This window comes from Rhinatrema bivittatum, chromosome 7 (genome assembly GCF_901001135.1).
Source record: "Rhinatrema bivittatum chromosome 7, aRhiBiv1.1, whole genome shotgun sequence".
NCBI lineage: Eukaryota > Metazoa > Chordata > Amphibia > Gymnophiona > Rhinatrematidae > Rhinatrema > Rhinatrema bivittatum.
The window spans coordinates 191,744,120-191,770,446 of NC_042621.1; the positions used below are offsets into that span (position 1 = coordinate 191,744,120).

Consider the following 26,327-nt stretch of genomic DNA (forward strand, 5'->3'; position numbering starts at 1 on the left):
TTTTTAGGGATTAGGAAATATTGGTAATTTAATTTCTGGCCATATTCCTGAGAACAGAAAGGTCTGAGAACCTTCTGGTGAAGGAATGCTTCCACCTCTAGCTGCAATTGGGAAGACTGAAATCCAACTGGTTGGAGGAGGAAAAGTGTACGTGGTATGCTTCACCATTTGTTTTATACCTAATGAAGAACATGTTAGAAACACTGGAAAAAGCTAGGTACATGACTGGATGGTTAGATTTTTATTTATTTTTTTTGTTTTTGCAGTTTGACATTTTTTTGTTCATGTTCAGTTGTAGAACTCCTCTTGATACACAGCATTTCAATCAAAACATAGTATGAGATTTTTTTCTGTCTCTCATTCATTCAGAGTCAATTTTAGGAGCTGGGGACAGAAAGAAGAGAAGGTTCCCAGTATCCATCCACCTAAAATAGAGGACTTTAGGCTAAATATAGTAAGTGGAAGGTGTTTGAAGTTGTATTAGTCCATGACTGAGGCTGCATACGTGTGACTAACAGTGTGCATATATTCTGCAACAAGTAAACAACTTGTATTATAATTTAAAGTATTTTCACATGCTTAGTTTTTTTTTTTTTTGGGGGGGGGGGGGGGGGGGGGGAGGTGATATTGGTGATTGGGGGAGTAGCAGAGTTGACCTGGCAGCTTATTCCTGCTTCTTTGGGCTTACAGATCAATCAGAACATGAACTTATTTGAAGATACAATGCCATAAGCTTTTATTTGCTCACAAGTTCTCCCCTCCTTCACCTCCTTTTTATAACTCAGATACCACAGTGACAGTCCTCGATAGGCAGTTCACATATTGTGATTCTCTTCAGAATCACACGCATATTCACTCTGGATCAAAATCATACTTGTTTCCAATATTATGACAGACTCCTGGTCAGAGGCCATGAATGTTGCTTTCACAGTATCCTCATCTCCAGCCTGTCCAATGGGCAGAAACCAGGTTTAGATATATCAGATATCCAAATGTGATAGAGAAAAAGATATAGTAAACTGTAGCTACCAACCATGACACTGAATTATCCTTTGGATGCCAGCGACTTGTTCCAGTGTATCTATATTCTGGGTGTAGTTCCGAAGAAGTTTTCCTTCCTTATCTAACATTGCTATAAACCTGTGGCATAGAGAAGGTTGGAACTGACCAGGATATATTTCCTGCAAAATTGAAAAGTAACAGCCAGTGAAAGAGTTAAAAATCTGATGAAGTATTTGACACATTAAACAGATCACAGAAGGCAGAACGGTTATGTTCGATCATCTTTACTAGTGAAATATAGGATTAAAAAAAAAAAAGTCTTTCCTTCAGCAAACCATTTAATCTAGATAAACTGAATTGCTGGAAGTTTGTTTACATTTTATATATTAACTGATTGTTCAGAATTCATGGTATTACAATACACTGAAAATTAAATCTTTTATGACCATATGTAGTAATGCCTCTCAGAAAACTGAGTTGGAACCTATTCACAATATATCAATCATATCATTCCACCTGTATTGTAACAAGCACTTGCATGGATCATTCCTGTATTTTATTATGCAATCAATTTTACTATATATTTTATAGTATCTCACCAGACCGCCCAATATCAAAACACATACCACTGCCACCCATGTATGGCTCATAACACTATACCACTCTTCCAATTTCCCACTGGTAGTTTCCACCATGGTATATTCATAGAAGAAACGTGGTTCATTTCAAAATTTCCATTACTTCTGTGAAATATGCAGCAAAAATTATAAACAAGCTGCTTCCATCCTTGGTTATCCTACAGGTCGGAAGATTTCATTGCTCATATGGTATGAGGGTTTCCCTTTGAAATGCATTTATAATCCCACAGGTATAACGTCAAGTCACAACAGATAATGTAAAAATTTCCATCCTCGGGAGTAGTGTTAACACTGCCCAAAGCTGGCAAAAAGTCTCCAGGTACTTTCTACTTGAAGACTTTACATCAATTTCCAAAGGGAAAGTATCTACGTCCAGAGGTCCCATGTGCATACTTTTACCTGCATATTCCACAGGCAATTTTGTAAACACCCATATGTGCAGGTAAAAGTACTCTTACCTGCTGAAATGGCTATGAAGATTATGCTCCATACGACTAGTTTTTACTAGATTAAATATTTCAATAAAAAAAATGTGTCAATGCAATGTATTTCCCTTATAACACAAGATCACCTTTGGAAAGGCAATTAAGAAATAATTACATTCTTAATTTATCTATAAAATTAAAAAACCCCTCAACATATCACACAGAGGCAATGCAGGTTTAACAACCGGTCTCACAATCATGCCTTAGACCCATTCTGGAATAATGAGTGATCATAGTGATACTGTAGTTAGCTTATCCACAAGCCCCAATCTTTATTCTGTCTACAGGGGCTGCCAACTGGAGTGCCAATTAGAAGTAGAATTTCTGTAAAATATAAATCTGTCTGCTGAAAACAAGAATGTCAGACAGAGAACAGAATGATGATCAGACTGCAAAAGACATTCTTTTCTCTTCTCATTTAATCCTGTTCCAAACTAGCAGCTTTGAGAATTAACTGCTAAAGGCTTTTATTAAGGCATCCAGGTCCCCATAATCAACATTCTGTACTTTCCAGAACATTTAGCATGACACTGGTAATTTAAAAAAAAGTAAGATACAAAAATTAAAAAGCTACCTTTGCAAACTTAAAAAATGGCCTTGGATCCTTTCTGAAGTATTCTATATCAAACATTGCTTGAGGATCAGGTAGATCAGGAAAGTCTACTGCAAGTCGTGCATAAATACCGTCTCGGGATCTGAAGTCAGGTATTCCACAGGAAACTGAAACCTGAAATATAATGTGTAACATCTGGTAAAATATATCCCTGGATATAAAAAAAGTTGCTTATCTGTAACAAGTGATCTCTGAGGGCACCAGGATGATCGGACACACATGGGCAATGTCATCTGATGGAGCCAATGCTGAGAATCTCCCAGAGTCTTCTGAAAAAGATTATAGAAAAAGAAAAAAAAAAAACTTTTCCTTACATGTGTGGGATTTCCCATACAGTCACTGCCCCTTGGAGCCCTTCTCTCTTACATATTATTAAAGCATGAAAACTCCTCAGAAGGAGAGGGTATCCATGACTGATCAACCTACTGTGCCCAAAGAACACCTGTTACAAGTAAGCAATTTTGCTTTCTCTAAGGACAAGTAGGATGACCAGTCACAAGGGAATGTCTATCAAATGATTACGCTCATTAACAAAAAAAATAAAAATAAAAAAAAACAGGCCTACCAATGGGCATGAAAAACATTTGTTGTGTAAAAACTTTTAAACACACATTACAAAGGAAACCCTAAATAATAAAATGGACCCAGACAGTATAAGTAAGGGGGAGGAGCAAGGGAAGTTGATGATTTCCATTCCTTGAACAGACCATGGAAAAGAGCAAATCTCATATCCAAACTTTAATTTAGTTTAATTTATTTATAAATTGCAATACCAAGAACAAGTTGCCCAGAGCAGCATATAACATCAAAAGCACCAAATACAATGGCCCATAATAAACTTACACAATAATAAATACATTAAATTAAAATAAAAATAATCTTCTTGCAGTACCACAATTAGGCATTGAAACCTATATCATCCATTTTAGCCCATTGATATCACATCCAGCACTCATTAAATGCCAGCCCATAATACAAAAACCAGCAGAAATTAAAAGAAGAAATCAAAAGGGTGAGGCAAAGATTAGACCTAAACATGCATTCCAGCCCCTCATCCACCAGGGAACAACCACGTCTTTCCTCTTTTCTAAAGGTCAAAATTTTGCTCTAATCTGATATTTAATGGTGCATCATTTCAGAGCTCAGGACCCACCACCAAAAATGTGCTTTCCTACACCACACTCTCCATACCTCCTGCCTCAAAGAATTTGTAATAAAGCCCCCCCCCCCACCCCCCGAGATAAGCATATAGTGTGACCAGGGACATACCAATACTAATTCAAATGCTTTATGGGATGTAAAATGTGTGGTCTGAACTTCACATCACAGCCTTGCAATTCCCCTCCATGGAGGCCAATCATGGATGAGCCACTACCAAGGCTCAAACATTAGGAACCTTGACGTGCCTTTCTACAGTTGAACTTGCCTGGGCATAACAAGAGGAGATATAATCTGCTATCAAATAGAAATCTGGTTACTGCAGTTAAGATCAAAAGAAAAAAAAAAAAAAAAGTTGAGTGGACCTTCCATGGGCTTAGGTTTGTGCCACATAGAAGGTGACAGCTCTCTTACAATCCAAGTTGTGCAGGGCTTGATCACCAATATGAACATGTGGCCCAAGGATAAATGCTGGCAAGCCAAAGGACTAGTTAAGGTAGAATAATCTAAATTTTCCCTATAAAGATCCAAAAAGTTTGGGAATCACACTCCACAAGCACTGAAGAGTGAGAATGACATCTTGGCTTTTTTGGGGGGCAGATCTGATAACCACAAATTAGTGCAGTAATAGGACTGTTGAACCATTCAGGTGTCTGGATAAGATACTAGGTGTCCTACTTTTTATATATAGGATGTGCCATATGCATGGTCTTCTACATATATCCTACAAAAATTGGTTAACAGGCATTACCACCAACTGCTTAAGGGCATCGAGATACTTGATCTAGTAGTGGTGCACCAGCTTATCCTCCACTTCTAAATTTAAAAAGTAATGGGTTCAGCCATTCTCTGTACAAAAGTTAAAAAAGGACAGATAACAGGGAGGACCACCTACTCCCCACCTAAGTGCCCAAGGGGAGATCAAGAAACTAAACCAGATGCTTTTCTAAGCATTGGGACCAAGCAATGCTACAGCCATTTGACACTGATTTGGTGCAGATTTTATTTATTTATTTAAAATTTTTATATACCGGCATTCATGTTGCAAACACATCATGCCGGTTTACATATAACAGGGGTGTACAGTGAACAATTCAATAACCTATTTGTGTAGAAGGAAGCAGTTACAAATAACAAGGTAAAAGAACTGGAAGGAGAGAAGGAAAGGGAGAGAATAACATTAGGTATAGGTATTTACATTAGTAATAACATTTTTACATGTGGAAGTGGTAGAATCTGGCTGAATAGAATTAATCGGTGTCCGGGAAAGCTTTTTTAAACAGCCAGGTCTTAAGTCTCTTCCTGAAGGTTGGGAGGCTGGGCTCCTGTCTAAGGTCCGGTGGGATGGAGTTCCATAGAAGGGGGCCGGCTGTTGAAAAGGCCCGATCTCTCAAGGTAATGTGTTTGGTAGTTCTGGCTGGGGGCATTTGAAGAGATCCTCTGAGTGTGTCTCTTGTTGGTCTGGAGGAGTTATAAATTTGGAATGGGAATTGTAAGTCGAGTGGGGTGTGTTGATGGATGGTTTTGTATATTATGGAAAGAGATTTGTAGAGGATTCTAAAGTGAACAGGCAACCAGTGGAGATCTTTTAGGATTGGAGATATATGGTCCCTCCTCCTGGAGTTTGTCAGTAATCTTGCCGCAGCGTTTTGTAACATCTGGAGGAGTCTAGTATAGGAGGAAGGTAGGCCCAGTAGGATAGAGTTACAGTAATCGATCTTAGAAAAAATGATAGCTTGTAGAATGGTTCTGAAGTCCTGAGTGTGGAAGAGTGGTCTAATTCTTTTCAGAACTTGGAGTTTGTGGAAACAGTCCTTGGTGGTTCTGTTGATGTAAGCTTTAAGGTTCATCCGGTTATCAATTAATACTCCTAGATCTCTCACCTGTGTAGTAGTTGGGATAGTTGGAGGATTAGAGATGGCATTGTTATCTGGGGAGATGAGAAGCAGTTCTGTTTTAGAGGAGTTTAAAACTAGGTTTAGGTTAGCCAGGAGATGTTTAATTTCGAAGAGACAGTTTTCCCAGTGAACCAATGTTTTTGTGTAAGATTCTTTAATGGGTATCACGATCTGGATGTCGTCGGCGTAGAGAAAATGTTTGAGGTTAAGGTTGGAGAGGAGTTGGCAGATAGGTAAAAGATAAATGTTAAAGAGTGTAGGTGACAGTGAGGAGCCCTGAGGGACTCCTATGGATGCGTCCATTCGTGAAGATTCTTTGTTCTGTATCTTAACCTTGAAGCCTCTGTTGGAGAGAAAAGATTTAAACCATGAGAGAGCGGTGCCTGAGATACCTATAGAAGCCAGAATGGAAGTGAGAATGGAATGATTGACCGTATCAAAGGCGGCTGATAGGTCCAGTAGAATTAAGAGGAAGGATTGGCCTTTGTCAAGGCCCATTAATATGAAGTCAGACATGGAGATGAGGAGGGATTCTGTGTTCAGTGATTTGCGAAATCCATATTGTGATTGGAATAGGATTTTGTTTTCTTCTATGTATTCGGAGAGTTGAGTATTGACAACTTTTTCTAGAATCTTGGCTATGAATGGGAGATTGGCGATAGGAGTCAATACGATGGCGATGGAGTCAATACGCAATCTATGTACCAAAAGATACCAGTTTTTACACTGAGCCTTTGGTACCATGGTGAAGGTTTCTAGGACTCAGCATAGACAACTCATCTTGCTTGAAGTGCCAAGAGATAGACTTGGGATTCTTCTATCAGGTTTCCGATCAAAACTGGAGAGGAAACGTCAGAAGCCTGTGGTTTGGATCCTGAAGACTAACAGCTGAGCGTCAATTTGGAAAGGTGAGCTCACCTCCAGGCAAAACTGCTTAAAAGGCTGCATGGCAAGTGCTACAAAATTCCTGTAACTCAGACTTGAGCATTGATGAGAACAGTGCTTACTGTTTTGTGACTTTGTTTGATATTCAGCACTGACTCTTTGGGTCCGAAGTCTACTGCAAAGGATCCTCCTCGTATGCCAGGTGGGAAGAGCAGAAGGGTTCCCTGTTCCTGAACCTATGCTTCAGCCTTGGCTCAGAGGATGAGAGGTGCTTCTTTGGCCACCCAACATTTGCAGTAGACAATGTGGTTCCTGGGTCCTTTGAAACCCATGTCTTTGGTGCCAGTAATGAAATACCTTTATCTTTGCAGGGATGATGTCAAGTAACTTCAGGCTCCAAAGCTTGATAGTCCTGGATGACATCTTTGAACAGATGCCTCAACCAGGGATATCATGTTCCAGCCCCAACCAGCATAAGGAAACTCAACAATGGTGCATGATGGAAATTTTGTGGAGGGACAAAATTCAAAGCTGCTAGACTTCTCAGTCATACTAAGAAAAATCAAAAGATGAAATTTTTGTGGGAAAGGCTGAACGAAGGCTGCGGGTGGCTACTCAAAAGGCTGCACAGAGGGAAACCTTGGGGTAAATAGCCATGTAAAAATAAACAAATAAAACAAACTTAAGTCCCAAAATCCCAAAGCAACAATGGGACAAGAGTAGGAAAAAATGACTGCAATAAAAAGAGATTAGTGCTAATGAGACAACTTGGAAGTAGAGATGCATGCAAAAGCTACTGAGGACAAAAATAAATTGAAGGGGCTCCAACAGGTAGTAGTGGCTATTCAAGAAATCCCAGGCATATCTGGAAAAGCTTCTCTAATCTTTTCCAGAAGACTCTTGGAGATGCAATGGTTGGCACAATCAGATGACTTTAAACACACATCTGGCCATGCTGCCTGTCTTTGGAGAAAATTAAAAGAAAATGTATAATTTATGTCTAAAGGAATACCACACAGAAAGAACAAACTGCTTCAGAACTAAAATTCTATACTTATCCCATATTATAAAGAAAAAATTAAGCATGCTGAACTATTTGTTTTCTTTTACTGCCAGATATAGCATTTATAAAAGGTGAGAGAACATAATATGCATATCATTGAAGTTTCACTAAATTTTAGTTAGTAGAAAGAGTGCGACATTCTAGATAGCCTTGGTTCATCCCCATATATTTACTATAGCAAGTGTGCCAACTTTGTTCTCTTACACCCCTGCAAATAACTCGCCAACTTTCAAAAGCAGAAATCTGGATTGCCTACTCATCCGCTCCCCCACAACCTTTCCAGCATCTAACACTGCACAAAATTGGATGCAGTTAGGTCCGGCTGTTCCATGGTTGTAGAAGAGAGGGACCACGTATACACACAAACTGCAACACAGAGATATTCAGTACAATCTCATAAGGCTCTCTTCTTCTGAATGGAGGCTAAAAACTAGCCAGCCACCATGGATTACTGCTTTAAACGGTATAAAATTAAGAAATAGGATTTTCATACGAATGACATTTTCAATTTGGACTATTTATTTCAGTAGAATGTTACTCAACTTTTTTTTTTTGTTTTGGGAAACATTTTTGAATATTTTAAACTGAATTTTGATATATTACATTAGTATCAATACCTGGTTAATCAAATGAATCATCTTTTCTGTACACAACAAAAAGCAGAAACACTGCAAAACTACTTATGAAAAAAGAAAAATAAATCAAGCCACTGCTGATAAACAAAAATATCTTTAATCTCAAATCTGAAAGCCAAAAAGCAGTCCAATCCTAGACAAACAGCTTTATTCAAAGAACTTTTTCCTAATCTGTATTCTTGGAAAAAAATTTTTTTACTGAATGAGGCTTGCAGCATCAAGTGAAGAATGCCTCCAGTCTTCTAACAAACACCCTGAGGTGTCTGCATCCATTGCATAACCAGGCTCTGTACTGAAAGTTACAGCTAATGTTGTTGCACAGGCAAATGTGTCAACTATCTGTTGCATCAACTTGCAAGCATACTAGATAGTTTATAGCTTTCATTCAAGGGTCCAGAAACTAAAGATTTTAAATGCTGAGGGATAAATGCTAATTTTAAGTCTAAACACTGAACAAAATATTCAAAATGGCCCAGATGATTTTCTTTTGTGCTTACCAATTCAAGAGCAATTTAAAACTAGCTCACTTAAATTATCTAGTGTTAAATATAACCCAATAGTTGGCTGCCTACTTGGACTGTGAGCCTACCTGGAAGGACCCAGCAAAGAACAACTTGCTCGCCCCGGAGGCCCCGACATCAGGGGGAGGGGCCCTGCACGCCATAAGATCGGCACAGTAGCGGCGTTCTGATGCTGCCTATTGGACTGTGAGCCTACCTGGAAGAACCAAGCAAAGAACAACTTGCTCACCCTGGAGGCCCGACGTCAGGGAGATGGGCCCTGCACGCCATAAGACTGGCGTGCCGCCAAAGCTGCACACGCCCTTGGTCCGGAATAGGCCGGAGTAGCAGGAGGAAGCTTATGATCCAACTTTGGCAGCCCCAGAGGTAAGGAACTTCACAAGAAATTGACTATGTGTGACATAATCTGCTGGAGTTTAAAGTTTTCTTTTGTTTACAATGCCGCCTAAGCAAAAGGGCAATGTTAGGGTGTTTCCCACCATGCCCCTACCATCTCCTATCCAGCAGGAGATTGTTAGATATATGTCAGCGTCTGTACTAAATACTCCAGCAGCCAAGGAGCCTGCTGAACTGGATCATGAGGGAGGATGTTCTGCATTTATAGAGGAGGCGTCGCTGAGCCCCAATCTGGGTTTACCACCTTTGCTGCAGGCGAATGAGTCGATACTTGGAAATATAATGCGTAAACCATCCTTGGTAGCAGCAGAGGCCTCCTTGGAAAGTTCGAGAGGAGAGCCCTCAGCTGCAATGGGTCTAAGTGTAGGCCAGAGTGATGAAAAGCAAGAAGGAATGAAATATTCTGAGGCCACAAATGAAGGAGAAAAGCAGCCAGCTGAGGGAGAGGTTCTGGAGACTAATTCATCCTGCAGTGGTCACACTAGATCGAGTGTGGGACTTGATGGTTGTAATGTCTACCAATATTAAAGGGTTAGAAAAGAAGATAGATTCTATTTCAGGGAAAAATCAGCAGATCTAGAGAATATACAAAATGTGGTTAAAAAGTCTGAAGAAAGAATTAAAGTCCTGGAAGAAACAGGAGCAAAGAATTTGGAATTTCATGCTGCTGTAGCAAAGGATAGAGAAGTATTATCCAGGTGAATAGAAATTTTTGAAAACAATTCCAAACGTTTAAATCTCCATCTACTTAATTTTCCAAGAGTGGTCGGAGAAATACCGATGGAATTGCTGCAAAAATTTCAAAGGGAAGAGTTGCTTTTTTCTGAACAAGATTTGCCTAGTATTAGTTACTGTTATTTCTTGCCAAAGAAAAATATTAATCCGAATGTCTCAGAATTGCCTTTTCAAGGCGATTAACTAATTTTCTAGAAACTTCTAATAATCTGATAATTGATAGGGGTTTATTACTAGTTTCCTTTATACATTTTCCAACTTAAATAAAGTTATGAAAAGATATTTTTCCAAATACCCTATATCGTATCATGGAAATTTAGTAAAACTTTTTCCTGATTTATCTTTTGCCACACAGCAGAGGAGGAAACAGTTTTTGGTATATCGCCAGGATGTGATAACTATGGGATATTCCTTCATCCTAAGATTTCCTTGCAAGTATATAATTAAGAGAGATCAAGATGTTTTCATATTTTTTCTGCCTGATCAGTTAAAGTGTTTTGTTGAACAGAAGAGATTAACCACCTCGTCCTCTCTCCCCAGTAAGTGAGAAAAAGGAATAGCACAGAATTGTGAATTACTAATTCAGACAATTGATTATGTTAAATAATATCTCCCTATTATCTTAATACCTCTCTTTTCTGTTGACAAAAGTACCTGTTACATTGACCATGCTATGAGAAAACATGTTTAATTGCTTAGTAATTTCTTTATATGAAATTAATAAGTTTGGAAGGTTGATCACTGAACCAAACAATCTATTTTCTGTTTTTATTATGGAAAAATCGATAAAGATATAAATTTAAAAAAAAAATGTAACCCAATAGATAAACATAGATCTATGCACCCTAAACAGGGAAAAATTATTTTGAAAGTTATTTTCTCTTCCACCTAAGTGTTGTGGGGTGCAGGCTGCTGCTACACTATGCAGGGCCTTGGAGCCCTGCCAGAGGGAAAGTAAGAATTCTGTATATGCACTAACCACCACATCACAAAGAAAATATTTTTTCCATTTTAATTACTGTATAGTTATCAGATGCTATTCAATCCAGTGAACTTTTTGAGTTAGCTAGACTGAAATGGCTGTATCTATAACTGTATTACTTTTTCCCTCCCCAAAAAAATCTATTCTTAAAAAAAAAAAACACCCAAAAAAAACAACAAAACACAAAAAAAAAAACTGGTTACATATTATACATACCCCAGCACCAGTCAAAACAATTATTTTCTTGCACACTTGTAAAAGTTTCACAGCATCTTCAATGGTATTAATATCTTTGCGTTTTTTCCTTTTTGGTGGCTCTGAAAGAATGTTTATAACAATTTGCCAAAGGGTCATGTCATCCAGTTCAGGTGGAGGGATCGTTTCTGGCAGCAGGTCTTTAAGGATTGTCCGAGGGTCTGTGCCCAATAGCAGGTGTTGTTGAACAAAGGTGTAGGGACCTGTTAGAAAAAGTAAGTATTATATACTATTCTTTTTGTCCATAGGAAAAACTTGGATTGCATTCACTGATCTATATAATCATAGAACATAACCAATATATATTACAGCTTTTAGAGAGCAATTTTCAAGAGGGATTTCTGTGGGTAGAAAGCATTTTACCTACATTAAATGGGTATCTGAAAACTGCCCACATGATTGCACATGAAAGTACACGCAAAGTTTTGTAAGTTGTGTTTAACTCCATTGTAGATTAGGCATTATTAGAGCAGTGGCGTAGCCATGGGTGGGCCTGGGTGGGCAGCTGCCCACCCAATTTAGACCCAGGCCCACCCAACTGACACCAGAACTGCAAGGCTGTCGCGGGATCCCATCCCCGCGACAGTGAAGAGGAGAACCCATGCTTGGCACGCCATCACGGCACACGTGGGGAAGCGGTCCTACAACCATATGGCCGACCGATCTTCCTGTTTGCGGGGGGAGCGGAAGCGCCGTGCACAGCTTCCACTTCCTCCCCCCAAAGCAGGAAGATCAGCTGCCTCTCCTGCTGCCACTGGCCTCCTGCTATCTTCGGGCCGTATGGCCGACCGATCTTCCTGTTGGGGGGGGGGGGGGGGGAAGAAGAGCGGAAGCGCTGCGCACAGCTTCTGCTCCCCCCCCCCAGCAGGAAGATCGGTCGGCCATACGGCCCGAAGATAGCAGGAGGCCAGTGGCAGCAGGAGAGGCAGCTGATCTTCCTGCTCTGGGGGGAGGAAGCGGAAACTGTGCGCGGCGCTTCCGCTCTCCTCCCCCCCTCCCCCCAAACAGGAAGATCGGTCGGCCATACGGCCCGAAGATAGCAGGAGGCCAGTGGCAGCAGGAGAGGCAGCTGATCTTCCTGCTCTGGGGGGAGGAAGCGGAAACTGTGCACAGGCTTGAATGTGTATGTGTGGATGAGAATGGAGTCTTGAATGTGTGTGGGTGAGGATGGAAGCTTGAATATGTGGGCGAGGATGGAAGCTTGAATGTGTGCATATGTGGGTGAGGTTGGAAGCTTGAATGTGTGCATATGTGGGTGAGGTTGGAAGCTTGAATGTGTGCATATGTGGGTGAGGTTGGAAGCTTGAATGTGTGCATATGTGGGTGAGGATGGAAGCTTGAATGTGTGCATATATGGGTGAGGATGGAAGCTTGAATGTGTGCATATATGGGTGAGGATGGAAGCTTGAATGTGTGTATATATGGGTGAGAATGGGAGCCTGGGTTTGTGTGTGTGGGTGAGAATGGAAGCTGGAATATGTGGGTAAGAATGGGTGCTTGAAAGTGTGTATGTGTGGGTGAGAATGGGACCTTAAATGTGTGTATGTGTGGGTGAGAATGGGAGTCTGGGTTTGTGTGTGTAGATGAGAATGGGTGCCTGGATGTGCGTCTGTGTGTGCATAAGAATATAAGCCTGGGGAGGGGTGAGAAAGTGAGAGCTTGTATGTGTGCCTGCAGAGAATGTGAGCTGGGGGGGGGGGGGAGAGCATATGAGAGTGAGAGCCTGAGTGTGTGAGGGAGTCTGTGAGAGAAAGCATTTATGTATATATGTGTGTGTGTGTGTGTGGAAGGGAAGAAGACAGTAGTAGAAAAGACACTGAAGAGGAATTAGGAAATGAGCGACAAGGTTAAAAATGGGAAAGAGAGACCAGGACCAACTGATTAGAAAAATACAAAGATCAGACAACAAAGGTAAAAAAAAAAAGAGAGAGAGAGAGAGAGAGAGAGAGAGAGATATGTTAGCAATTTAAATATATAAATCCAACACAAATGCTGGTAGTGAGTAATACAGTCCCAAACACTTCATTCAGGTATATAAGTATTTAGTTTCATTTATTCAGAAATTGGCAACTCCATTGTTATAAAGCATAGTTTTTCATGCACACGTGTGCATGAAAAACTATGCTTTATAACAATGGAGTTGCCAATTTCTGAATAAATGAAACTAAATACTTATATACCTGAATGAAGTGTTTGGGACTGTATTACTCACTACCAGCATTTGTGTTGGATTTATATATAACCAGTTTGAATGCTGGCCACGGCTCGGTTGTTTGTGGTTAGCAATTTAAATATGTCATCTTTGGGAATGTGCATTCTTATATTTTTGTATTTTGCTCTCTCTTAAGTATTCCACTGTTCAGACATTTTAGTTTCTCAGGCTTTCTATTTTGGCTTTATCTACATGTTTCTGTTTCTAATTTATAGTTTCTTATTTCTATATTAGGTAAGGGTCGTCTCAGTTTTGCCTGTTTGTGACAGAAATGAGTATTTCTAGCATATAGTTTCTCTGTAGTAGTAGTCCAGCCTGTTCTGTTATTCCCGTAGGTGATGTTTTAATGTTCTAGGGCCTGGTGTAGTATTTGCATTGCTGCTTTTTCATAAGGTTGCTGTTTGAATCCTGAGAGTCAGTGCTGTGATTGTTTGGCAAGGTTCCAGATGCCTCTTTCTTTGCAAGAGTTTGTTACTTCACAAAATAGCAGTGGAGGGTTATTTTTTGCTGAGATTACACCAGAATTTGAATTTTTTTTTTCATGTTACTTGTAATGTGAATTGCCCTAGCTTTGCGCTGCACCTGTTCTGATGATTAATTATATTTTATTGTATTTATGAAGATTTCTGGGTTTCTGCAAAGATGGTTCATGAAAGAATACATTAATTTTTGTTTTATTATATGATTGGATTTGATTGTTTTCTATACTTGAAATAATTGAAGTAAATTATTTTAAAGTTTCATACATGACACATAATGGCTGTTGCAAACTACTTAGAAAGCCATTCTAGGGTGCAGTATATGGCATTATTTATCAGTAAGAAAACAACTAGTAGACCTGCATGCCTTGTGCCCACCTATGTTAACCTTGTGCCCACCCAAAAAATCAATTCTGGCTACGCCACTGTATTAGAGTAGCATAAAAATCAGTGAAGAAAATGAGAGTCTTGAATTTTCTAAAACTATGCATGTTTTGGTTGGAAAAAGTAGATACAAATCTCTATAGATAATTTTCCTTGAAGCAAGACTGTGGCAAAAGAGTATCAGGAGATTTTGCGGCAATGTAGGCAGTTTGAAAATTCTTCCATAGAAGATAAATTTGAAAATTATAGGAGACAATTAGAGAAAATGAGCAAAAAGGGAAGAAAGCTATAGACAGCAAAGGGGGTGAGAAAGGAAGAGGGATAGAGTGATTGGGGGGAAAGAGAATGCACTGCTCTACACCACTGTAAGGAGGAAAAGGAGCAAAAGCAGACCTCAGATAAGTAAGCAAAACTAGAGAGGAGAAAAGGAAGCAGGAGTTGGGAGGCAAAAAGAAAAAGGAGAAGAAACAAATCTAGATGAAAAAAAAAAAAAAGAGCGCATTATGCAACCTTTTTAGGCACACACGAGTCTGCCAGGAAATAGCACTTTGTACTAATGTGCAAGAAAGTACCAACAGACTGCATTCCTTTCTGTTTCCTACACCTTATCTTCTTGGTGGCATCTAGCTACATAAAAAGTACATCAGTGTCAACATGACAATTAGAGAAACTACCATATATATTTAACAAAAGTAATTGAATTTCCTCCTCACCCCTGTCTGACCATCAATTTCAGCATGAGCAAGTCTAATGACTATATATTTTTGCCCAGTGTAACTATATCCAAAATTTTATGCCCTGATCTACGGAAGTGTTTTAAAATATATAAATGTTATTTTGTGACCATATCCCCTCTGGGCAGACTGGGTGGACCATATAGTCCTTGTCTGACATCTATGATGTCCATATTCAAAAGCCATTTACATGGAAACATAATAGTTATACGTCTAAATGGCTTAGTTGGCTATATTCAACATTTATCCAGCTAAAGTCTAGCTGGATAATAAATTAGATCAGAATTTAACTGAATAGGTTAGGAGCGGTCTAGGAGTGTAACTGGGAGGAGCTGAGTTAGCCAGCTAACGCCACTATTAAGATTTAGCCAACTAAGGGGGTCATTTTCTATCGGTATCGCACGCAAAAAGTCCCTTTTCGCATGCGATAGCTTGATAGGTGTGGAGTCGAGGCGGAGTCGGGACTGGAAGAGGCGCAGTCGGGGCGGACATGGCGATACCTTATCACTGCCAGCGAAGTTAAGACCCATTATCGCCGCCAGTAGCGCGCCCAATAGCGCCACCTTTCACAGTGGCGCTATTGTGTGTGAAAGCCGGCAGCGAAAACACTGTGGTGGTGCACTCGCTGCTGGCTTTTGCAGGCCCGCCCCCTGCTACCACGGGATTCAGCAAGCTGTGCACCAATAGAAAATCCCAGCCTAAGTCTGGTTGAGTCAAAGAGCTGTCCTAATGTTAGCCTGTTAACTATAGTGAAATAGCTGGCTATATTCAATAGTGAGGCTACACTGTTGAATATGCCTCATAAGTTAACCGGATAAGGAAGGAATATAAAATAGGGGAAAAATCCCTAGGTAGCTGTGAATGGAGGTTCTGACAGAGGAAAATTATAAGTTGCCAAACTGAGTCAGAAAGAGGGTCCATCAAGCCCAGTATCGTTTCCAACAGTGGCCAATCCAGGTTACAAGTACCTGGCAAGTATCCAAACATTAAATAAATCCCATGCTACTAATGGTAGTAAAAGCAGTGGTGATTCCCTAAATCAACTTAATAGCAGTTTATGGACTTGTCCTCCAGGAACTTATCCAAACCTTTTTTTAAACCCAACTACATCAACTGCCCTAACCACATCCTCCGGCAACAAATTCCAGAACTTAATTGTGCATTGAGTGAAAATGAATTTTCTCCAATTTGTTTTAAATGTGATACTAACTTCATGGAGTGCCCCCCAGTCCTATTATCTGAAAGAGTAAAATAACTGATTGACATTTACTCTTTCTAGTCCTCTCATGATTTATAGACCTCTATCATATCCCCCTTCAGCTCTCTCTTCTCAAAGCTGAACAGCCCTAACCTCTTTAGCCTTTCCTCACAGGGGAGCCGTTCCATCCTCTTTATCATTTTGGTCGCCCTTCTCTGTACATTTTCCAGTGCAACTATATCTTTTTTTGAAATGCGGCGACCAGAATTGCACGGTATTTAAGGTGTGGTCTGACCATGAATAGAGGCATTATGAACTTCTCTGTTTTAATCACCATTCCCTTCCTAATAATTCCTAACATTCTATCTGCCTTTCTGACCACAGCAGCACACTGAGCTTTCAATGTATTATCCACTATGATGCTTACATCTTTTTCCTGGGTGGTAACTCCTAATATGGAACCTAACATTGTGTAACTACAGCAAGGGTTATTTTTCCCTGTACACATCACCTTGCACTTGTCCACATTAAATTTCATCTACTATTTGAACACCCAATCTTCCAGTCTCGCAAGATCCTCCTGCAATTTATCACAATCAGCATATGAACTACTCTAAATAATTGTGTCATCTGCAAACTTAATCACCTCACTCATTGTATCCCTTTCCAGATCATTTATAAATATATTAAAAAGCACCAGTCCAAGTACAGATCCTTGAGGCACTCAACTGTTTACCTTTTTCCACTGAGAAAGTTGACCATTTAATCATGTTTCCTGTCTTTTAAACCAGTTTGCAGTCATTGAAAGGACATCCACTTTCTATCCCATGACATTTTAGTTTTCTTAGAAGCCTTTCATGAGGAATTTTGTCAACCGCCTTCTGAAAATCCAAATACACTACATCTACCAGTTCACCTTTATCCACATGTTCACTAAACCCTTAAAAAACAAAAAAAATGCAGATTTGTGAGGCAAGACTTTCCTTGGGTAAATACATGCTAGCTGTGTTCCATTAAACCATGTCTTTCCATATGTTCTGTGATTTTGTTTTTTAGAATAGCTTCTAATATCTTTCCCAGAACTGAAGTCGGCTCACCAATCTATTGTTTCCCCAGATCACCCCGGAACCATTTTAAATATTGGGGTTACATTGGCCACCCTCCAGTCTTCAGATACAATGGACAATGTTAATGATAGGCTAACAATTTTTACTAAATTGTTATTAATAGATCTAAAAATTCATGTTGAGTTCTTTCAGAAACCCTGAAGTATATATCATCAGATCCAGGTGATTTTCTACTCTTTAGTTTGTCAATCTGGCCTACTACATTGTCCAAATTCACTGTGATTTGGTTCAGTTCATCAGAATCATCACCTTGAAAACAGTCTTCAAAACCAGTATCTCCCCAACATCCTCAATGGTAAATATGGAAGCAAAGAATGTTTAGTGTTTTGGCAATGGCCTTATTTTCCCTAAGAGCCCCTTAAACCCCTCGATCATCTAACAGTCCAACAAACTCCTTTAAAGGTTTCCTGCTTCAGATATAATTTTAAAAGTTTTTATTATGAGTTTTTGCCTTTATGCCCAACTTCATTTCAAATTCTCTTAGCCTACCTCAATGTTTTACATTTAACTTGACAATGCCTATGCTTTTTCCTATTTTCTTCAGATGGATCCTTCTTCCAATTTTTAAAAGAAGGGTTATTTTGTAGCTAAAATTGTCTCTTTCGCCTTAACTTTTAACCATACTGGTATTAGTTTTGCCTTCCTTCCAACTTTCTTAATGCATGGAATACATCTGGTTTGTACTTATAAAATAGTATTTTTGAACAATGTCCAAGCCTGTTGTGCACTCAACCATTGCAGCTGCATCTTTCACTTTTTTCCTCTTTTCCTTATTTTATCAAAGTTTCTCTTTTGAAAGTTTAGTGTTCAAGCTGTAGATTTATATATTGTCCCCCTTCCAGTCATTAGTTCAAATTTGATCATGTTATGATCACTATTTCCAAGTGGCCCCCACCACCATTATCTCTCTCACCAAATCCTGCATGCCACTAAGAATTAGATCTAAAATAGCTCTCTCTCTCTCTTTGGTTCATGAACCGATTGCTCCATAAAATTGTCATTTACTCCATCCAGAAACTTTCTCTCTCTAGCATGTCCTGATGTAATATTTACCCCATTGTTACTGCACTGTAAAATTGTTTTGCTCCCCTGATTTCTCTTAGTATTTCATTGTCCATCTTATTTTGGTCAGGTGGACAGTAGTATACTCCTATCACTATACTCTTACCCAACACAGAGGATTTCTACCCATATGCTGTGTATTTAGTCTCTTGTATGATCTTTATTCTGTTGGACTCTATGCCCTCCCGGACATAAAGTGCCCCCAAGTTGATCCTCCCTACCATTGCAATATAATTTGTACCCTGCTATAGCACTATCCCATTGGTTGTGCTCCTTCCAACCAGTCGCTGAGATGCTAATTATGTCTCTCATCATTCACTGCTATACACACTAACTCTCCTATCTTGTTTCTTAGACTTCTAGCACTGGCATGCAGACATTTCAAAGTGTGTTTATTGTTTATATTTTCAACCTGCTTTTCAGCTGATAAAGGAAAATTAGTTCTTACCTATTAATTTTCGTTCATGTAGTACCACGGATCAGTCCAGACCATGGGTTGAGCCTCCTGTCCAGCAGATTGAGACAGACCAAAACTGAAAGGGTATCCTATATCAGGATACAGCCTACCCTGCAGCCCTTCAGTATAACTATTGTTAAAGCAGAAAAAGGCATAAGATCAAGCAAGTAACAGAATAACCAACAATTGGGTAGAAAACAGCAAACAATAGAACAATTGAATGAACTGTGTGACTAAAACGCTCTTGCATGACTACCCCAGATCATCGTAAAAGATGCTTCCGGTGCCTGTAATAAAAATCCAAGAGAGCCATGTAGAGACCCAAAATACTCCTATAAGAAGGACAAACCCCCCCCAGGAAAAAAAAGTTCGAGCGGACAGAACACGGGAGGGCGTCTGGACTGATCCATGGTACTACGGGAACAAAAATTAACAGGTAAGAACTAATTTTCCTTTCCCTGTACGTACCCGGATCAGTCCAGACCATGGGATGTCCCAAGGCTTCCCTAAACAGGGTGGGACCAAGACAGTCCCGCTCGAAGCACCTGCTGACCAAAGGAATCAAAGACTGGCGCCTGAACATCAAGGCGGTAATGCCGAGCAAAGGTATGCAGTGACTTCCATGTAGCTGCCCTGCATATTTCCTGTGGAGAGACCGACTGACTCTCCGCCCAAGAAGTAGCCTGAGAACATAAGGAATGAGCTTTCAAGCCCTCAGGAACCGCCCGACCCTTGCAGATGTAGGCTGAAGAAATCGTCTCCTTCAACCACCGAGCGATCATAGTCTTAGAAGCAGGTTTGCCCTTATTTGGACCACTCCACAGAACAAAAAGATGATCCGAAACCCAGAAATCATCGGTAACCTGAAGGTAACGCAACAAAACGCGTTTGACATCCAGGCGGCAAAGGTCACTGCCCCCAGATCTCCTCAGAAGAAAACGCGGGAAGCTCCACTGACTGATAAACATGAAAGGAGGAAATAACCTTTGGCAAGAAAGAAGGCACCGTTTTGAGAGAGACGCCCGAATCCACGAACCGCAGGAAAGGTTTTCTGCAAGACAGACCTTGAAGCTCCGTCACCCTCCTGCTGGAGCAAATGGCAACCAGGAAGATAGCCTTGAGCATCAAGTCCTTGAGATGAGCCCGATGGAGATGGGAGGATAAAATCATGAGAGGTCTAGAATGGGTAGATGTGAATCTGTTATTTACTCTTTCGGATAATAGAAAGACTAGGGGGCACTCCATGAAGTTAGCATGTGGCACATTTAAAACTAATTGGAGAAAGTTCTCTCTCATTCAACACACAATTAAACTCTAGAATTTGTTGCCAGAGGATATGGTTAGTGCAGTTAGTATAGCTGTGTTTAAAAAAAGGATTGCATAAGTTCTTGGAGGAGAAGTCCATTACCTGCTATTTATTAAGTTGACTTAGAAAATAGCCACTGCTATTACTAGCAACGGTAACATGGAATAGACTTAGTTTTTGGGTACTTGCCAGGTTCTTATGGCCTGGATTGGCCACTGTTGGAAACAGGATGCTGGACTTTATGGACCCTTGGTCTGACCCAGTATGGCATGTTCTTATGTGGTTCGAAGGAGGCCGAACAAAGAGCCCGAAGAACCAAATTTAGACTCCAAGAAGGACAAGTGGGCTGGACGGGCAGTTTCAGATGCTTGGGGCCTCAGAGGAAACTGACAACATCTGGATGAGAGGCCACCGCCCTACTCTCGATGGTACCCAGGAGGGAACTGAGGACGGAAACCTGTATGCACAACGAGCTGACGGAAAGTCCCTTGGATAAACCCCGTTGAAGGAAAGTGAGAACCATGGAAACCGAAGGCGAACACGCCGAAACGCCCCATTCCGCGCAAAGACCTTCCAGACACAGACATAGGCCAGAGACGTAGACTGCTTATGATCCTGAAGCAAAGTGGAGATAACCTCTTCTTTATAACCTTTTCTCCTCAATCGTCGCCGTTAAAACACCATGCCGCTAGACAAAAGCGATCCGCCTGATCGAAACATAAGGGACCCTGGCGAAGCAGCCGGGGGAGATGGCTGAGATGCAGAGCACCGTCCGTCGCCAGATTTATCAGATCCGTGAACCACGGCCTGCAAGGCCACTCGGGAGCCACGAGAATCACCGGACCCTGGTGCAACTCTATTCTCCTGAGAATCTTTCCCACTAACAGCCAGGGCGGAAACACGTAGAGGAGAATGTCGGGAGGCCAAGGGAGGACTAGCGCATCTACTCCCTCCGAGCAATGCTCTCTCCAACGGCTGAAGAATCGGGGGGCCTTGGCGTTGCCCAAAGTCGCCATCAGATCCAGGCGAGGGGAACCCCACCTGCAAACAATGAGCTCCATTGCCTCGCCTGACAACTCCCATTCGCCGGGATGGAGACATTGACGGCTGAGGAAGTCGGCTTGAACATTCTCCTTGCCTGCTATGTGTGAGGCAGCTAAACGATCCAAGTGCCTCTCCGCCCAAGCGAAGAGCTTGCTGGCTTCCAGCACCATCAAACGACTGCGAATAGCCACTTGACGAATGATGTAGGCCACCATGGTGGAATTGTCCGATAGCACTTGAACCCTTTGTGGCGGATCAGGGGGAGAAAAAACTTGAGAGCCAAGAGCACCGCACAGGTTTCCAGGCGGTTGATGTGCCACCAAGACTGGAGTGGGGACCAGTATCCCTGAGTCGCTTGAGATTGTCAAACCGCACCCCATTTGGAGAGACTGGCGTCCGTCGTGACTATGACCCACGCAGGAGTCAGCAGTGGCATCACCTTCAGGAGATGCGCTGGTGACAGCCACCATTGTATGTCTGCAATGGTAGAGTCCTAGAGAGGTAGGGTCTCCTGGAACTGCTCGGTCACTGGCTGCCAGCGGAATAAGGCTTTCTGTAATGGACGCATATGCGCAAATGCCCAGGGGACCAGGTCGATAGTGGAAGCCATGGTTCCGAGAAACTGCAGATAATCCCACGCCGTGGGAAGCGGCAGGTAGATAAAGCTGCGCACCTGATCGATGAGCTTGAGTGCCCGAGCGTCTGGGAGAAAAACTTTCCCGACCCAAGTGTCAAAACAAGCTCCCAGGAATTCCAGGACCTGGGAGGGCTGGAGATTGCTCTTGGAGAAGTTGAGTATCCAGCCGAGCGAGGTTAGAAGAGCCAGGACCCTGTCGACTGCGCAGGGCGGAGGACTTGGCCCAAACGAGCCAGTCGTCCAAATAAGGGTGGACTAGGATTCCTTCCCGGCGAAGCGCAGCCGCCATGATTACCATGATCTTGGTAAAAGTGCGGGGAGCGGTGGCGAGGCCGAAGGGGAGAGCCCGGAACTGGAAGTGCTGGTCCAGGATATGGAACCCGAGAAATTTCTGGTGCTCTCGTTGATTCAGAATGTGAAGGTAAGCCTCCGTCAAGTCGAGTGAGGCTAAGAACTCGCCGGGGCGGACCGCCGCTATCACCGCCCTCAGGGTCTCCATTTGGAAATGAGGAACCTTGAGAGCTCGGTTGACTCGCTTGAGATCCAGGATTGGACGGAAGGCATTGTCCTTCTTGGGCACAACAAAGTAAATGGAATACTGGCCAGCGCCTTGTTCCTGCAATGCACCAGGATAATTGCCCCCAGGTCCTGGAGCCTGGCTAGGGTTTGGCAGACCGCAGGCCTCTTTAAAGGGCCACAAGGTGAAACGAGATAAAGATCCGGTAGGTCCCAGGCAAACTCTAACGCGTAACCATGTTCTATCACCTCGAGAACCCATTTGTCGGACGTGATTTTGGCCCATTCCTCGCAAAACAGACGCCCACCTAAGTTTCATGTGGAGGAATGGACCGGCTGGATCTCATTGGGGAGCGGACTTGGTGGCAGGGTGTTGCTGACTGCCATCTCGAAAGCCACGACGGCCCGAAAGGAATGAGACCATGACTGGGACCTGGAAGCGCCTCCTCTGGGATAGGAACCTCGCGCCCTGTTGCCGAACCGGCGCTGCCCTCGGAAGCGGGTACGAGTCGGAAAGAAAGACTTAGACTGTTTAGGGCGGTCCTCCGGCAGCTTATGGACTTTGCTCTCGCCCAAGGATTTAATAAGCTGTTCCAGGTCCTCACCAAAAAGCAACTTGCCCTTAAAAGGAAGTGTGCCCAGCTGAGCCTTTGACGAAGAGTCCGCGAACCAGTTACGCAGCCAGAGTGGGCATCTAGCCAAAAATGCAGAAACCATCGCCTTGGCCTGGACGCGAAGCAAGTCATAAAGGGCATCCGTGCCATATGCAATGGCGCCCTCCAAGCGTTCCGCCTACTCTGCCTCTGCAGACGGGAGGTCCTGGGTGCTGAGTAATTGTTGCATCCACCTAAGACTTGCCCGCTGCATGAGACTGCTGCAGATTGTCGCCCGGACCCCTAGGGTTAAGGCCTCAAAGATCCGCTTCAAATAAAACTCGAGCTTGTTGTCTTGCACATCCCGTAACATTGTGGCGCCCACCACTGGGATAGTGGTATGCTTAGTGACCGCAGTAACAGAAGAGTCCACTTTTGGAATCTTCAGCATGTCCAGGCAATCCTTGGGGAGCTGGTAGAGCTTATCCATAGCTCTCCCAACCCTGAGGCCCGTCTCAGGGGCTTCTCATTCCTGTAGGAGGAGCAATTTATGCATAGGATGGAATGAGAACGTATGCGGGAGAGCCCTAAGTCCCACCAGGACCGGGTCCGCATTAGGTGGCATCGCCGCCGTCACAGAATCATCCGGCGGAGCATCAATCCCCAATTCCTGGAGAACAAAAGGTATGAGAGGTTCCAGCTCCTCTCGCTGAAATAAGCAGAGGACTCTGGGATCATCACCCTCGAGCAGGGGAGCTTGATCTGCAGCCTCCTCATCAAATGCATCAAGCGGGTCCATGGGAGGAACCAGCGGGGATCCTCCTCCTCCTGCAGGCTAGCTAGGTATGACTTGTACAAGAGGAGTACAAAATCTGAAGTAAATTGGGCCCGAGACAATATTCCCGTGGGGGGAGGGGGGGTCCGTGGCCTCCTCCTGAGCGCGCACCGGGCTCAAATCGGGGGGCAAAACTGGCAAATCCAGCTCCTCTGGTCCCTGAGAAGCAGAATCTGCATCGGGAGAAAAACCCAAGATGGCCGCCGTTCCTGCGGTTTGCTGGGTCAGGAACGGCCTAGCCATGCGACGTGGAGCCCGACACTGGGCTTGAGTTTTCTCTGCCACCGGAGGAGCCCTCCCCACCCGGGAGGCATCGGGAGCACACCCCATTCTCTGGAAAGCCAGGCGGCCGGCTCTCCACAGGCTAAACACAGATTTGAATGTGGTATCACAGAAACAGTCCAGCCACAAGTGAAAGTAAAAAACAGCCGATAGGGGAGTCCCAGAGGAGAGGAGCAGGAGATCGAACCCAGCTCCCTCCTAAAGCCAAAACCTTCCTGCCACTGAACTTTTACCAAAAAATACAAATATTCTCCTTCTCTTGCTGTTTACACTTTTTTTTATTATTATTTTTATTTTATTTTTTTTTTACAGCAGAGAGTGCAGGGGAATGTGCTTCCCTGAAAAGGGCACCCGAGGAATGGATGTCCCGGGGCAAGGCAGAAGGCTGAGGGGGGAGTGACTGGCACCACCAGTATCGCCCCAATAAGGTGGTCACCGGGAAGGGAACCTAGGCTGAGCGAATCAAGGGGCAAAGCCCCCCCTAGGAACCCCAAGAGCGAGGAAGACAGGACTGTCTCCCTGCACAGTCACCCAAATGACAGAAATTAAAGACTGAAAATTCTTTTTTTTTCTTCAGAGAAATACTTCATACAATACTTGCTTGAGCTTGCCCCCAAAGAAAAGAACAAAGAAGAAACCCCGAAGGGAAAGGGCAAGCTAACAGGGAACCACAGGGTGAGCTGTCTGGCATCTGCTGGAGACAGATGAATACTGAAGGGCTGCAGGGTAGGCTCTGTCCTGATATAGGATACCCTTTCAGTTTTGGTCTGTCTCCATCTGCTGGACAGGAGGTTCAACCCATGGTCTGGACTGATCCAGGTATGTACAGGGAAGGATAATTTGGAATACTTTAGCTCAGGTGTTTCTTTACTTTTAGGTACATGGACTACTTTTGCTGTTGGGATGCCCTAACTCTCCTGTTTTATTAGCATCCTTTGAAGATATCTCCCTTTGAACCATGCACTGCTGATCGACTGTCAGCTTTCCCCCTTGTTCTAGTTTAAAAGCTGCTCTCTCTCCTTTTGAAAAGTTAATGCCAGCAGCCTGGTTCCACTCTGGTGAAGGTGGAGCCTATCTTTTCTGAAAAGACTCCCCCTTCCCCAAAAGGTTGCCCAGTTCCTTACAAAATGGAATCTTTTTTCCCTGCACTATTGTATCATTCACACATTGAGACTCCAGAGCTCTGCCTGCCTCTGGGGACCTGCACTTGGAACAAGGAGCATTTCAGAGAATGTCACCCTGGAGGTTCTAGATTTCAGCTTTCTATCTAAAAGCCTATATTTGGCTACCAGAACCTCCCCTCCTATATTTTCCTATGTTGTTGGTGCCCACATGTACCAAGACAGCCAGCTCCTCCCTAACAATGTCCAAAATCCTATCTAGGAGAAGCATGAGATCCACCACCTTTGCACCAGGCAGGCAAGTTACTAGACGGTCCTCACATCCACCAGCCATCCAACTATCTACATTTCTAATAACTGAATCACTAACTATTTCAGCCGAACTAGCCCTTCCCTCCTGGGCAATAGCCCTGGGAGTCGTATCCTTGGTATGAGAGACCAATGCATCACCTGGAAGGAAACTCCTTACTACAGGATCACTTCCTGCTATACCAGGGTGATGCTCTCTAACTAGGAGACTTTTCTGATCCAATGCAACACCAGGGCTGCCAGACTGTAGTTGGGACTTGGCTACTATGTCCCTGAAAGTCTCATCTATACACCTCTGTCTGCCACTCTAGGCTCCAGAAGCAGGACTCGTTCTCCGAGAGCCAGGAACTCTTTCCATCAGGTGCACACATACAACCTCTCCCCAGAGCAAAAAAACACCAAGGTAAGGAGAGAATCAATGATTAATGTAGAAGGCCTCAAAGGAAACAAAAAAACCTCTATTTGCTTTGACTATTCATTCAGTAACCACTACAATTTGCAAGATGACCAATTAGTTTCTTAAGCCAGTCCTGTGGGCTGTTTTGGGGTTTTGTTTTGTTTTTTTCTGTCCCTACAGTTAGCCTACTATTATTAGAAAGAGGATATTGGGCTTGATGGACCCTTTGTCTGAACCATTATGGAAGTTCTTGTTCTTATCTCAGGAAACCAACTCAATGAAAAACATAGCAAGTACATATTAGATAGGGGGCATGACTAACAGTCAAAGTGAAATAGAAAGGGTTTTGATTAACTTGCTTTTTGTGC

General features: G+C 42.6%; 1 protein-coding gene across 5 annotated transcripts in view; it reads right to left on the reverse strand.

Annotated features, from left to right (window-relative positions):
* The window catches only part of SIRT1 (sirtuin 1), a 94,795-nt gene that overhangs the window by 64,892 nt on the left and 3,576 nt on the right, over positions 1 to 26,327 (reverse strand). For all 5 annotated transcript variants that reach the window (XM_029609704.1, XM_029609709.1, XM_029609708.1 and 2 more), the window contains exons 3-5: positions 11,228 to 11,469; positions 2,700 to 2,852; positions 1,034 to 1,181 (exon numbers count right to left, since the gene is read on the reverse strand). In XM_029609704.1, coding sequence (XP_029465564.1) covers positions 1,034 to 1,181; positions 2,700 to 2,852; positions 11,228 to 11,469 — 543 coding nt within the window. The remainder of the gene's footprint in view (positions 1 to 1,033; positions 1,182 to 2,699; positions 2,853 to 11,227; positions 11,470 to 26,327) is intronic.